The following is a 14,338-nucleotide window of genomic DNA, read 5'->3' as shown; positions in this document are numbered from 1 at the left end:
CCTTTTGGAAGTGTGTGTGGAGACTCAGGGATGTCCCTGGAAGTGGTAGTAAGTAGTGTCACACAACCTCTGTCCCCTGGCAGGTGTGTAGAACTCTGTACTGCAGTTGGGGCCGCACCTCAGGAACCTCTTTAATTAATTAATGAAGGGGGCCTGGGCTCTAACCAACACAGGGGTTAATGGATTATAATAACTCAGGCCTCTTCTCTCACACACACACACCTGGGTGTCTGTCTACTCTTCTCAGTCAAGAGGGGGATGAGGACAGAGGGTTGAGGACAGAGGGATAAAGGGATAATAATGATTGAAATGAGTGGAGCTGAAAGACACTGCAGGGTTGTGTAATATCAGTTAGTTAATATGTGAAAAGTGGGCATACCATGGAAATGTTGGTTTCACTGTGAGTATACTTGTGTTGGTCTTTACACCTGTTCCATACATCTAATTCCTCTCATTTACACCAGAGGGAGCTGCTGCTTTGTGTCCTTCCAGGTCCGCTGCTGCAGTAGTCTGCCCCCCCCCCCCCCCCCGCTCTCGCTCGCACTCTCTCCCTCTACCTCTTGCTCTCTCTCTTGCTCTCTCTCTCTGTCTTTGTCTCTCTCTCGCTCGTTCACTCTCTACATCAGAGCCACTGTGCTATTAGAGCAGAGAGGTAACAAATTGACCAGAACTCTAATGAACTCACAAAGCAATGCCCTCGTTGTCATTGACTCAGTTTGACGCATGCCTCACATTCTAGTCTTCTTTCTGGGCCGTAATTGCCACTTTGATTGGCTCGGTTCTCTCCTCTGTTGAAATGACATGCTGTTTTTCTATTAAGAAGGAAAAGAAGAGAGGGTGAGCTGGAGAAAGAGAGGGACAGGAGTGTTGAAGAGAGTGACTGTGTGTGTTCTACCCTAGGCAGGAGGGATGACAGTTAGGCAGGTACTGAGGACCATTGGATGGAGGACTCTACAGCGGCTGACCCCTCACAAGGGCTTGTTGCTGGCGCTAGGGCTAGAAACAGGCAGTGTGCAGGTATGGTAGCGTGATATGGCATCTGTGCGCGTCAGTGGAGGCTGCTGAGGGGAGGACGGCGCATAATAATGGCTGGAATGGAGTCAATGGAATTGTATCGAACACATGGTTTCTATGTGATTGATACCAGTCCAGCCATTATTATGAGCCATCCTCCCCTCAGCAGCCTCCACTGTGTGCTTCGACCTGGATTCAAATAATATTATAAATACTTTGCTTTAGTCTGCCTAGATGGTCAGGGTGTGCACTGTTGGGACTATTCCATTTGTCCATTGCACCAGGCTCAATCAAGTCCTGATCTTTTTCAAATAGTATTTTAAGGTGTGTGTGTGTTCCTTGACCTTCTCAAAGGGATTGTGATCAGTGTCAGGGCGAGGGATAGCTCCGGTACTGTGCAGTGATCTATTGTTCAAATGGAGTTTAAGGTGCACGTCACAGCATATCTTTCTGTGTGCAGTATGACACTAGGGAGTCAGCAGATGTGGATGTAAACAGATCAGGGATCAGTACATGTTAACCCGCTCATCGTAAGGTGCTCCGATGACCACTGCTCTCAGATCAGATCTGTGCTGCTTTCGTTGATCTGTTTATTCCTAAGCGTCATAAGCCAAACTAGTATTCCTAACGCTAACATGTTTTACTCAACCTTTCCCCCATATCGCCCTGAGCACCCTCCCTGCTGCCTCATTCCCAAACCTTGAGGTGAGCTGGCAACCTTTTGAAACCCGTTTCCCAGTAGCATCGCAGAGCGTCCTCTGGTTGGCATGCCCTTCGGCTAGCCTTCTCACGCGTTTGTTTGAAGTAGAGTTTTATTTGAGAGGTTTAAATATTTTAGTACAAGGTGAATCCTAGTTTGAGATTTCACCTTGTGGTGAGTGTCTGTGAGTGTCTGTGAGTGTCTGTGTGTGTGTGTGTGTGTGTGTGTGTGTGTGTGTGTGCATGCATGCATGTGTAGTCATTGTTTGTCTAAAGTTATGAGCTTGTGTGTTTCTTTGCCTTTTGGTTTATTGGTTTACACTATAGACATCTTACCAGGAGGGTTAATTGGGTTGAATTATTTTGCGATTATATTAATAGACTTCAAGTGTGGCCCTTATTGTTTCTAAATCTTACCATTTTAATGAATAACTTAAGTTTAATTGATTAAGTTTGCAATAATTTACAATAGTTCAATGTCAACAGAATTCAGCCTTAAAATTCTACTCCAACTACTCAGTCAAGTTAGCAAAGATGGCGCAGGAAGTTTCTAAGACAGTTGGAATTCTAGGACCTCAATAATGTACTCTAGGTTGTCAGAGTTTCCGTTGTCTCCCTTATAAGATTAAAGTGGTTTTGTAACTTGAAGCCAGTTCTTTGAGCATCAGAGCTGCTTTTTCTCCTGCTGTGACAGTGTTGTCTGTCATACCCTCACACAAAGCAGTCAGGGCAGATCCACTCTCCGAATGGGCTGATCAATCGCACGCAGAGCCCGGTAATATTTCAATGTTTTCCTTTTTGATGAGCTTATCACTGTCAACCCAAACGCATTACGTTGGTCTCCTTTTTTATTCTAATATATTTTTATTTTGCTCCACATCTTTATCTTTTACTAGTTTTGGTCTAGGCTTACCCATAGACAGTCAGAAGGTTATCGATTTATCCTCCCAGCTTTCCCCTCTAAATATCTCTGTCTTCCCTCCTCTTTCTGTCTCCCGTTTTCCATCTCACTTGAGCAGTTGCTTGTTTTTACACTTTTGGGAGCAAAATATTGTGTGACTATCTTATTCAATTTTTTTCTAAGTTTACTATTCTTCTCCAACTTCTTGGGATGTGTGTCAACTCATGATCTTAATAGATTGTTTTTGCTCTTTTGACACAGTAATAAAGGATTGAAATGGAATCATCTGTCTCTCTCCCTTCTCCTTCCTCCCTCTCTCTCCCCAGGTGTTGGAGGTGCCGTCGGGGACCTCTCTAGCCACTCTTCAGGGTCACACCAGGACAGTTCTCCACTGCCAGTTCACCCCGGAGGGACACACTCTCATCACCTCCTCTGAGGACACCACCATACGGGTGGGGCCCTTCTCTTCCTCATCCTTCTTTTCTTCTTCTCTGTGGTTTGTTATTTCCTTCCCTGTGTGTCTGTGCGTGTCTGTTACGCGTGTTTGTGTGTCTGTGCGTGCGTCTGTGATGTTTTCGGACTGTTCCGCTCTGTCACCCCTAACAGCTCTCCTCTACTGTTCCACCTCACTGAACATATCCTCTCATCTCCTCTTTTTCTCTCATCTCCTCTACTCTGTTTTTAGGACAGCTTGTCCACTGCTAGACTTATCTGCCTATCAGAAGTACACACGCTATCCAGAGCACCACCTTGCTGCAAATCAGAACAGCACAGCCTCACTTTGTATTCATCATACTCTGTATTCTCCCTTACTGTCCATGGACCGTCTCCTGTTTAGTCCCTTACTGTCCATGGACCGTCTCCTGTTTAGTCCCTTACTGTCCATGGACCGTCTCCTGTTTAGTCCCTTACTGTCCATGGACCGTCTCCTGTTTAGTCCCTTACTGTCCATGGACCGTCTCCTGTTTATATGAATAATGTTTCAGTAGCTTCGCTGAAAAGGGAATATTTGGTGGATAGATTCACTTTGAGGAAATGTTGACCTACAGGGAATGTGAATAGCTCTATACAGTAAACATAGCTGTTACTCTGACCACTGACTTCTGGAGTGGTGAGAGTTTGATGTGTCAATCATTGTCTGAGATATTTGCATAGAGGCCAATATTCTGCCCAGTACCCATTCCCTCCTAGCCGCTGAATACTCCCATTCTGGGCACAGATCCAGGATCAGCTTACCCTCCATAACTGTGGTTGTGCTAAATCCCTGGTTGAGGTGCAACTTTTACCCACTCCAGTACCAGAAGGTGATCGCTCTCTCTTGCTCTCTCTCGCTGTCTCTCTGTCTCTCTCTCCCCCTGTAGGTGTGGAGGTGGAGGACAGGTGAGTGTGTGGTTCTGGAGGGCCACACGGAGCAGGTCAGATGCTTCTCTCTGCTCACCACCTCACCCTCAGAGAAACATCTCCTCAGCTGGTCCTTTGACGGCACCATCAAGGTAATACAAGCACACGAATGCAGTACCAGACAGACAGTAAGACTTAGAAACACACACGCATGCAGTACCAGACAGACAGTAAGACTTAGAAACATACACGCATGCAGTACCAGACAGACAGTAAGACTTAGAAACACACACGCATGCAGTACCAGACAGACAGTAAGACTTAGAAACACACACGCATGCAGTACCAGACAGACAGTAAGACTTAGAAACACACACGCATGCAGTACCAGACAGACAGTAAGACTTAGAAACACACACGCATGCAGTACCAGACAGACAGTAAGACTTAGAAACACACACGCATGCAGTACCAGACAGACAGTAAGACTTAGAAACACACACGCATGCAGTACCAAACAGACAGTAAGACTTAGAAACACACACGCATGCAGTACCAGACAGACAGTAAGACTTAGAAACACACACGCATGCAGTACCAGACAGACAGTAAGACTTAAACACACACGCATGCAGTACCAGACAGACAGTAAGACTTAAACACACACGCATGCAGTACCAGACAGACAGTAAGACTTAAACACACACGCATGCATGCAAAACCTGTTAAAAGCAACAAGTTACAATCAGCGTGCACTTACATGAACTGAAGGATATTTACTAGAGGGAGGTGACACAGAAAGCGTCTCCCCCTCTCGCTCCCTCCCCCCAGGTGTGGGACATGTCTAGTGGTGAACGGCTGCAGGACCTAGTGTGTCACCAGGGGGCGGTGCTAGCCTGTGACGTGTCGCCTGACGGACAGCTCTTCGCCACCACCTCCGCTGACAAGACTGCCAAGGTAACACACAGACACGTGTCATCAGTATGTGACAGTACCTAGCCTAAATTCTTAGATCTGTGTGAGACAGACATGTTGTCTATATCATGATCCTTTCAGAACCGTGTGTATAGTGTACATTATTATGCGGTCAACTAAAGATCATTGGTAGCTTGAGGTGGACATGTAGCAGATGGTTACTGCGGTCGCTAACTTAGCCAGCGGTCAAGCCACCCACTCGCCTCCCTGGCCATCCAGCGGTCAAGCCGCCCACTCGCCTCCCTGGCCCTCCAGCGGTCAAGCCGCCCACTCGCCTCTCTGTCACTCCAGCGGTCAAGCCGCCCACTTGCCTCCCTGTCTCTCCAGCGGTCATTAAGTCTGACTGCAACCTACAGACCGTACCGCTGCCCTCTCCTCCTACCTAGCATTACCTGTGTCTGTGCGTGTTTGTGAGAGAGAGCAGGCTGCTGCTCAGCGGTTGACTTTGACACTGTAGGTTGGGAGAGGATCTCTCCTCTGACTAGGTTTTCACTCAGTCACCTTACTGTGTTTTTGCCCTCGATCGTCCTTCCTCGTTCTCTCCATCAGTTTGTATTGTTCCCTCTTTCTTCTACTTTCTATCCTTGTTTCCCCCTCTGTCTTCTGTCACAGGATCATTGAGTTGGTCACTCACTGTGGGAATGGCTATTTGTCAGCATCCAACTTGGCATTGGAGGATTGCATGTTTCTGGTGTGTGGAGTGGGGGGGGGGGGTAATGGCTCAGTTCCCATTAACCACACTGTGTATTTCTGTTCACCAGACCAGCATGCTTTCATTAGTGCTTTGGACCTAGACACTCTGGTAATGATGTGGAATAGTAGTCTGAAGGGTTGGCTGTGGTTCCGCCATCCACAAACGAATACACACACACATACTTGCAAAAGTATTCACCCCCTTGCCGTGTTTCCTATTTTGTTGCATTAACAACCTGTAATTTAAGTGGATTTTTATTTGGATTTCATGTAATGGACATACATAAAATAGTCCAAATTGGTGAAGTAAAATGAAAAAAAATTACTTCTTTCAACAAAACAAAAAAACAACAACAAAAAAAACAGAAAAGTGGTGTGTTCATATGTATTCACTCCCTTTGCTATGAAGCCCCTAAATAAGATCTGGTGCAACCAATTACCTTCAGAAGTCACATAATTAGTTAGATTGCACACAGGTGGACTTTATTTAAGTGTCACATGATCTCAGTGTATATATACACCTGTTCTGAAAGGCCCCAGAGTCTGCAACACCACTAAGCAAGGGGCACCACCAAGCAAGCAGCACTATGAAGACCAAGGAGCTCTCCAAACAGGTCAGGGACAAAGTTGTGGAGAAGTACAGATCAGGGTTGGGTTATAAAAAAATATCTGAAACTTTGAACGTCCCACGGAGCACCATTTTAAATCCATTATTTAAAAAAATTGAAAGAATATGGCACCACATCAAACCTGCCAAAACTCACGGACCAGGCAAGGAGGGCATTAATCAGAGAGGCAACAAAGAAACCAAAGATAACCCTGAAGGAGCTGCAAAGCTCCACAGCGGAGATTGGAGTATTTGTCCATAGGACCACTTTAAGCCGTACACTCCACAGAGCTGGGCTTTACGGAAGAGTGGCCAGAAAAAAATAAGCAAACATGTTTGGTGTTCGCCAAAAGGCATGTGGGAGACTCCCCAAACATATGGAAGAAGGTACTCTGGTCAGATGAGACTAAAATTTAGCTTTTTGGCCATCAAGGAAAATGCTATGTCTGGTGCAAACCCAACACCTCCCATCACCCCAAGGACACCATCCCCACAGTGATGGTGTATCATGCTGTGGAGATGTTTGTCATCGGCAAGGACTGGGAAACTGGTCAGAATTGAAGGAATGATGGATGGTGCTAAATACAGGGAAATTCTTGAGGGGACACCTGTTTCAGTCTTCCAGAGATTTGAGATTGGGACGGAGGTTCACCTTGCAGCAGGACAATGACCCTAAGCATACTGCTAAATCAACACTTGAGTGGTTTAAGGGGAAACATTTAAATGTCTTGGAATGGCCTAGTCAAAGCCCAGACTTCAATCTAATTGAGAATCTGTGGTATGACTGAAAGATAGATGGGTTCCGCTGGTGTACAGCAACTTGAAGGAACTGAGGCAGTTTTGCCTTGAAGAATGGGCACATGTGCAAAGCTTATAGAGACATACCCCAAGAGACTTGCAGCTGTAATTGCTGAAAAAGGTAGCTCTACAAAGTATTGACTTTGGGGGGGTGAATAGTTATGCACGCTCAAGTTTTACATGTTTTTGTCTTAGTTCTTGTTTGTTTCACAAGAAAAAATATTTTGCATCTTCAAAGTGGTAGGCATGTTGTGTAAATCAAATGATACAAACCCCCCAAAATCTATTTTAATTCCAGGGTGTAAGGCAACAAAATAAGAAAAATGCCAAGGGGTGTGAATACTTTTGTAAGCCACTGTATGCACACATACACCCACTGTCTTTTTCTGTCTGCTAGCATAGGTCAAAGCCGAACCCGGTGTCTGATCGTCTTTGTCTGATAGAATAAAAGACGGAAGTTTTTTGTTCCACTCGTCTCTCTCTCCTCTGTTCCTTTCTCTCTCCCTTCCTCCCTCTGTCTTTTGACCTTCAGATGACTACGAGACGTTGTGCCAAATAACTTTTTAATCATCTACCATGTGATGTTCTCTCCATCAAGCATGAAAGAGAGAGCGAAAGAGGGAGAGAGACAGACAGACAGACAGAAAGACGGAGAAAATTTAATAAGAACATTGTGTTCTTGTAATAAACAGAGTATTCTTTATTATGTTAGTTTTTACTCTGTTTATTTAGAACCTAACAGACAACTAGGAAAAGCTCAAACCAAGTGTATTCACCAAATGGGTCAGATAGCTGAACAGAGAAAGACATGTTCCCACCAGCACAAGTGTGTATATATACCCCACTTTAGGTGGTCTCCTCCCTTTCTCTTAACATTACATATTTAATGGTAGGCAGGAAGGTAAGTGATGTGGGTAATAAACTGTTCCTTCTCCCTAAATGTGACCTGACCTCGGCCCGATTCCTCACTAATCCACAGCTCTCCACCCTTATCAGTGACCACAACCATGTGATTGCCCTTTCCTTACTCAGTAACAGTCCAAGCCCCTGGCTCATATCCAACCTTAATTGACCCCACCATATACAGTACATTCCTCCTACAGATAACCATTCACTTCTGGTGTAGCAACTATTTCAAATTACAACCCAACAACTGAAACCAGACTGTGGCCCTTCTCCTTCCCATAGGATACCATGACGTCTAACAATAACATGTTCTAACAGAACGTAAACGTTCTAACAGAACGTAAACGTTCTAACAGAATGTAAACGTTCTAACAGAACGTAAACATTCTGCATTCCCCTCTCTCCCTCAGTACCACGAACAAGGATATTTCAAGTTTAGAAGTCAGAACCCAACAATTATATGTACTTTACATACTGATGGGATTAAATTAAAATATGTTTACACTACCTTGTAGTTTACCAGTAAAATGGGCGGATGGTGAAGTAGACCTACTTTCGTATTCACATCTCAAAAAATATAAATGAAATTACCACAATTAATTTCAATAGAAAGTTAGCAAAAATAGATACGATTCTGCAACCATGGTGAGGTAAATACTTGTCTATTTATGGAAAAATCACATTGATTAACACTTTGATCCTATCACAGTTTACTTACTAATGGCACTGCCTTCTCCAAACGCCTCGTTTTTTACATCTTATGAGCAAAAAATATTTCATTTTATTTGGAATGTTAAGCCAGACAATTTAAACGTGCCTATTTATATAATAATATGAGTTTGGGGGGCTAAAATTATTAAATATGAAATATTTAAACCTCTCACTTAAAGCTTCACTCATGCGTAAATTATACTTAAACCCAAAATGGTTATCCAGTAGATTATTAAGAAAGGCTCATCCTTTGTTCAAAAATAGCGTTTTTGTCTTCATACAGATTACAACTTCTCATTTCCGACTAATTGAAAATAAAATGTTGTTTAAAGTATCGCCCTTTCTTAAACAAGCCATACAAAGCTGGTTACAATTTCAGTATTATCCTCCAGAAAAGATACAACAAATGTTATGGTTAAACTCAAATATACTGATTTAATTAAAAAAACATTCTTTATGGATTTTTTATTTTTTATGGTATTATATTTATGAACGATATTATGACTAGAAATGGAGGACTTATGTCACATATGCAGCTATCGAAAATACATGGGAATATCTGCTCAATCCTAATTTACAACCAACTGATTGCAGCACTACCACAATGGAGGAGGCAAGTGGAGAAGGTAGGGAACTTGTTTACCTGCCATATATTAAAGATACAAATTGTCTGAAAAGGAATTGGCGTAAATAGAAAAATATATCAGTTCCATCTGAGGACAAAAATGTTGACAGCTGTGCCATACAGGATGTAAATGAATGGGAAGAGTGTTTTGACGTACCGATTCCATGGCACATGGTTTATGAACTGATACAAAAAATAACACTTGATTCAACACTTATTTTTTCAATTTAAATAATTATATAAATTCTTGCCACCGACAGAATGCTATATATATGGGGCATACAACAATCTCAGCTCTGTAGATTTGTCTGCGAAAAGACAGAATCACTCGATCATTTATTCTGCTATTTCACCTATGTAGCTTGTTTCTGGTCACAGGTTCAGGAATGGTTCAAAAAATCACAACATTAACCTTGCAAATAGCAGTGTTGGGCAATTTGGAAAGCCATAGTCGGTCATTAAATAATATAATACTAGTAGGAAAAGTTTTCATCTTTAGCTCACAATCTGTGGATACTTTACAATTTAGAAAGGTAAAAAAATTATGTAAAACATCACAGTACAATTGAAAAATATCTGGTAGATGGAAACCAAACGAGGGTGGTCTATGGTGATAGGTGGGATGGGCTGAGAGTGGCTGAGGGGTGGGATTGGTAATAATACATAGTTTGGTAATGTATTATTGTTATGTGACTGCTTTATATAAAAGTACCATGTATGTATATGTAGCAGAAAAGCTGTAAAAAAAAATATATATATTTGTCCTCTGAAGAGGGGCGGTGGTGGATGGGTTAATAAAATGTAAAAATAGCATTATGGTATGGGCAGTATCATCTATCAAAGAAGCAGCCAGGAGGCTTTAATTGATGCCAGGCTCCATTTATCAGTGAGTTGAGCTACCAGACTAGCAGCATAGAGAAACAATAGACAGGCCTTCAGGGGGAAAAGGAAATTATTGAATTAACCAAGGCACTCTGCATATAGAAGTGGCCTAACCAAAATTGCTATGGTATGTTCAAAAGAACATATTTGAAAATGTTTTATTTTCGACAAACCTTTGTAACCTCCTGTTTCTCCTCTCATTGGCTCTCAGGTGTGGAGCAGTGCATCGTGGGAGTGCGTGCGCCTGTTGAACGGCCACCAGGACTGTGTCCGCAGCTGCCGCTTCTCTTGGGACGGCCGGCGCCTAGCAACCGGTGACGACAACGGAGAGATACGGGTGGGTAGGGATAGAGGGATGGAAGGGGGGGTGAGTGAGTAAAGGGGGAGGAAGGAAGGAAGGAGTGAGTGAAGGAGGGAAGTTGAGGGTTAGGGAGGGGTAGGTGAAGGAGTGAGCACATGAGTGAAGGAAGGAGCAATAGAAAAATTGAGAGAAGTGCTGCACCTCTAAAGAGACTGAGAGGAGGATGTGGAGCAGGTGTGCAGGTCGGCAGGGGGGATGAAGAGGAAGGAAAGAAGGCGGAGGAGGGGAGGAAGTAGAAGACAGTTAGTCAGATTGAATCCCTAAGGCTCTGGCATCTGCATAGATCCTAGAGAAAGAGAGAAGGAGAGATGGAGGGAGAAGGGATGATGGAAATGAAGGGAAAGTGGGGTAAGAGAAGAAAGAGTGTGCAAGAGGGGATGACGGAAAATAAGAACAATTAAAGAGAAGAACCGGGAGAGTGAAAGATAGGGACAGACTAGGGACTGAAGAAATGAGAGCGTGACAGAGGGACCTGTCTGTTCCTCTACAATCACATTGTTCCTCTACCAGCTGCTTTCCACAAACTATCCCTGACTGACTGTCTGACTAGTACATTTGAACTACACTCTAAAGTTTGTGAGTACACTCAAGTTTTCGAACCTGAAAAGTGATCTAATGTCGACGAGTCCACATCTCATGCCTCTTCCCAGGTTCGAAAACAACTGACAAACTTTTATTTTGGAGTGAACTGTCACTTTAAAATCTTGTCATGACATGTCAATCATGTCTAGTCAATCATCCAGGGTTGTGTTCATTGGGAACCAAACAGAAGCAAACTGACTTAATCCACAAGATTGAATTACAGTACATAGAGTAGAATATATGCCCCTCTTGTTTCTATGGAAACACTTGAGTCATTCTCAGTGAATCATGCAAGGTGTTAAATATAGCATGTTCTGTGTCCTATATAGACAGGACAGTATGGCTCATGGTTGTTAGTTGCATAACTCCAGGATTAAAATGGAGGGTTGTTTTACGTCTCTATGGTGCTTTATTAATCAGTGAAAGTAGTCATTGACTGAAAGGTAAAGTTGAAAAGCACAAGATACTGTAGCATTCAAGGACTGGATTATTGCACACACCTAACTGTAGACTACTGTATGTCTATAATGTGGTAGTCACTAGATGGCCATGTTAGAAAGTACTAAAGTAGCCCGAACAGTACATGAGATATTTGTTGTTATTTTAGTTTGTAGTTCTGGTTGGAGTTAGATATTTTCTGGCCGTCTAGTCAAAAGGTTCCTAGGATACCAGGTTGATAATAAGTCCATAGCTGTCATTCACCCCACCATTTATAACTACTAGGTGTCATTCACCCCACCATTTATAACTACTAGGTCTCATTCACCCCACCATTTGTAACTACTAGGTCTCATACACCCCACCATTTATAACTACTAGATCTCATTAATTTGTCTCATTTTTCATTCGTTTGTCTCATGTGTGTCTCGTGTCTCAGCTGTGGAACGTGAAGGATGGTACTCTGCTTAAGATCTGTTCCTGTGACAACAAGGACGCCATGGACTCTCTGCACGGAGGCTGGGTGACCGACCTGCACTTCTCCCCAGACAACACTGTGCTGCTGTCTACAGGAGGATACATTAAGGTAGGAAACACACACACACACACACACACACACGGAGAGACACACACACTTTTACAGAGACACACACACAAGCATGTAAAGACAAATAGATGCGCGCACACACACACTAATGGGGAACAAACAGAGGTTTAAAGCACTATCGACCAGAGCCCTTGTCCCCCGGGGATTACATCATCACTGCCTGGTTAAAAAGCCAATCAGAGCCCGGCTGAGGCTGACCCCCAGGTGATCCCTCCTGTAAAACTGGAGGTAATCAGAGAGGAGTAGCAGACACACACTCCGCAATCCAATCAAGTTGGGAGGAGGATGAGATATGAAATCTCACTCACACTCTCACTGTGACTATTGTTTTGGGAGTACTATAAACCTACTGTGGTGTAAGAAAGCTTGGGGGCATTACATTTAGCATACGTGGGTGGGCGTGGATGGGCGGGCGTGCGTGTGAGTGGAGAGAGAGGGAGTTTCTTGCCTGAGTGATTTCAGGAAAATTCAACAGCAGTATTCCTTATCTCACTTGTCTGTTCCGCTCTGAATTCTAAAAGCCTCTAGTAAATGTATGAAGTATATTAAACCAGTGATTTTAACGTACATTGGATCAATGTGATGGATGTTTTTCTTCTAATGTCTCTCAACACAACTCTCATGCGTGGCTCTTTTTATGTGATATTCAAGTGTCTGTTTGAATCAAACTGTATCCAAGAAACACAAAATAAATTGACTGCATGTTAATTTCAAACTTCTCTCGCAGTTGTTAGCTAGCCTTTTTGTTTGTTGTCTTCATTGGGAAGATTCTAGTTTCTATTGATGAGCCCCAGATCATTAAGCCCATTGTGATCAGTCAATATGTTGTGCATAGTGTTAATGAGTCAACTCCATGGATACTGATGGAGAACCTAACTACTAGACTTAATGAGTCAACTCCATGGATATTGATGGAGAACCTAACTACTAGACTTAATGAGTCAACTCCATGGATACTGATGGAGAATCTAACTACCAATTCCATCATTACCTCCTGATGACACTCGCTCTTATCCAGAGTGGTAGAAGGACAGAATACCTCTTCATCACTCTATCACTTCCTCTTTCCACACTTCCTCTCTTTCTCCTGAGGCGCGTTGACTTGATGGATCTGAGCATGTGTGGATGTAACGAGCAGTGATTGATTATTATGCCTGTCTGCGCTGAAGAGGAGAATCCCTTGTAATGAGCGTTGATTGATTTATCGTGGGTGAGAGGTGAGCTGTCAGTCATAATAATTGCCGTGGCAGCTGTGTATTCATAGTTAAACGGCTAATTTAGCCTGGGGAGCCGTGGGGACAGAATAAATAAAACAAACTAATTGCATCTGTATGTATTAACAGTGGGCCCTATTCAATCCAACCTGTATCCAGATTTCAGCTGGAAATTATTACAAAATATACAGCACTGGAACAAAATAAGAGACCACAGCCTCCCGGGTGGCGCAGTGGTCTAGGGCACTGCATCGCAGTGCTAGCTGCGCCACCAGAGTCTCTGGGTTCGCGCCCAGGCTCTGTCGCAGCCGGCCGCAACCGGGAGGTCCGTGGGGCGACGCACAATTGGCATAGCGTCGTCCGGGTTAGGGAGGGTTTGGCCGGTAGGGATATCCTTGTCTCATCGCGCTCCAGCGACTCCTGTGGTGGGCCGGGCGCAGTGCGCGCTAACCAAGGGGGCCAGGTACACGGTGTTTCCTCCGACACATTGGTGCGGCTGGCTTCCGGGTTGGAGGCGCGCTGTGTTAAGAAGCAGTGCGGCTTGGTTGGGTTGTGCTTCGGAGGACGCATGGCTTTCGACCTTCGTCTCTCCCGAGCCCGTACGGGAGTTGTAGCGATGAGACAAGATAGTAATTACTAGCGATTGGATACCACGAAAATTGGGGAGAAAATGGGATACAAATTTAAAAAAATAAATAAAAAAAAATAATAATAAGAGACCACTGCAAAATGATCAGTTTCTCTGGTTTTACTATTTATAGAGATGTGTTTGGGTAAAATGAACATTTTTGTTTTATTCTATAAACTACTGACAACATTTCTCCCAAATTCCAAATAAAAATATTGTCATTTAGAGCATTTATTAGCAGAAAATGACAACTGGTCAAAATAACAAAAAAGATGCAGTGTTGTCAGACCTCGAATAATGCAAAGAAAATAAGTCATATTCATTTTTAAACAACACAATACTAATGTTTTAACTTA

General features: G+C 43.4%; 1 protein-coding gene across 2 annotated transcripts in view; it reads left to right on the top strand.

Moving 5' to 3' along the window:
- The window catches only part of apaf1 (apoptotic peptidase activating factor 1), a 63,075-nt gene that overhangs the window by 27,962 nt on the left and 20,775 nt on the right, over nt 1-14,338 (top strand). For both annotated transcript variants that reach the window (XM_038996721.1, XM_038996720.1), the window contains 5 exons: nt 2,941-3,066; nt 3,976-4,107; nt 4,787-4,912; nt 10,364-10,489; nt 11,973-12,119. In XM_038996721.1, coding sequence (XP_038852649.1) covers nt 2,941-3,066; nt 3,976-4,107; nt 4,787-4,912; nt 10,364-10,489; nt 11,973-12,119 — 657 coding nt within the window. The remainder of the gene's footprint in view (nt 1-2,940; nt 3,067-3,975; nt 4,108-4,786; nt 4,913-10,363; nt 10,490-11,972; nt 12,120-14,338) is intronic.

Source organism: Salvelinus namaycush, chromosome 6, assembly GCF_016432855.1.
Source record: "Salvelinus namaycush isolate Seneca chromosome 6, SaNama_1.0, whole genome shotgun sequence".
NCBI classification, from domain to species: Eukaryota; Metazoa; Chordata; class Actinopteri; order Salmoniformes; family Salmonidae; genus Salvelinus; species Salvelinus namaycush.
The sequence above is the reverse complement of the archived record's forward strand: the minus strand, read 5'-3'. Positions and strand labels throughout refer to the sequence as shown.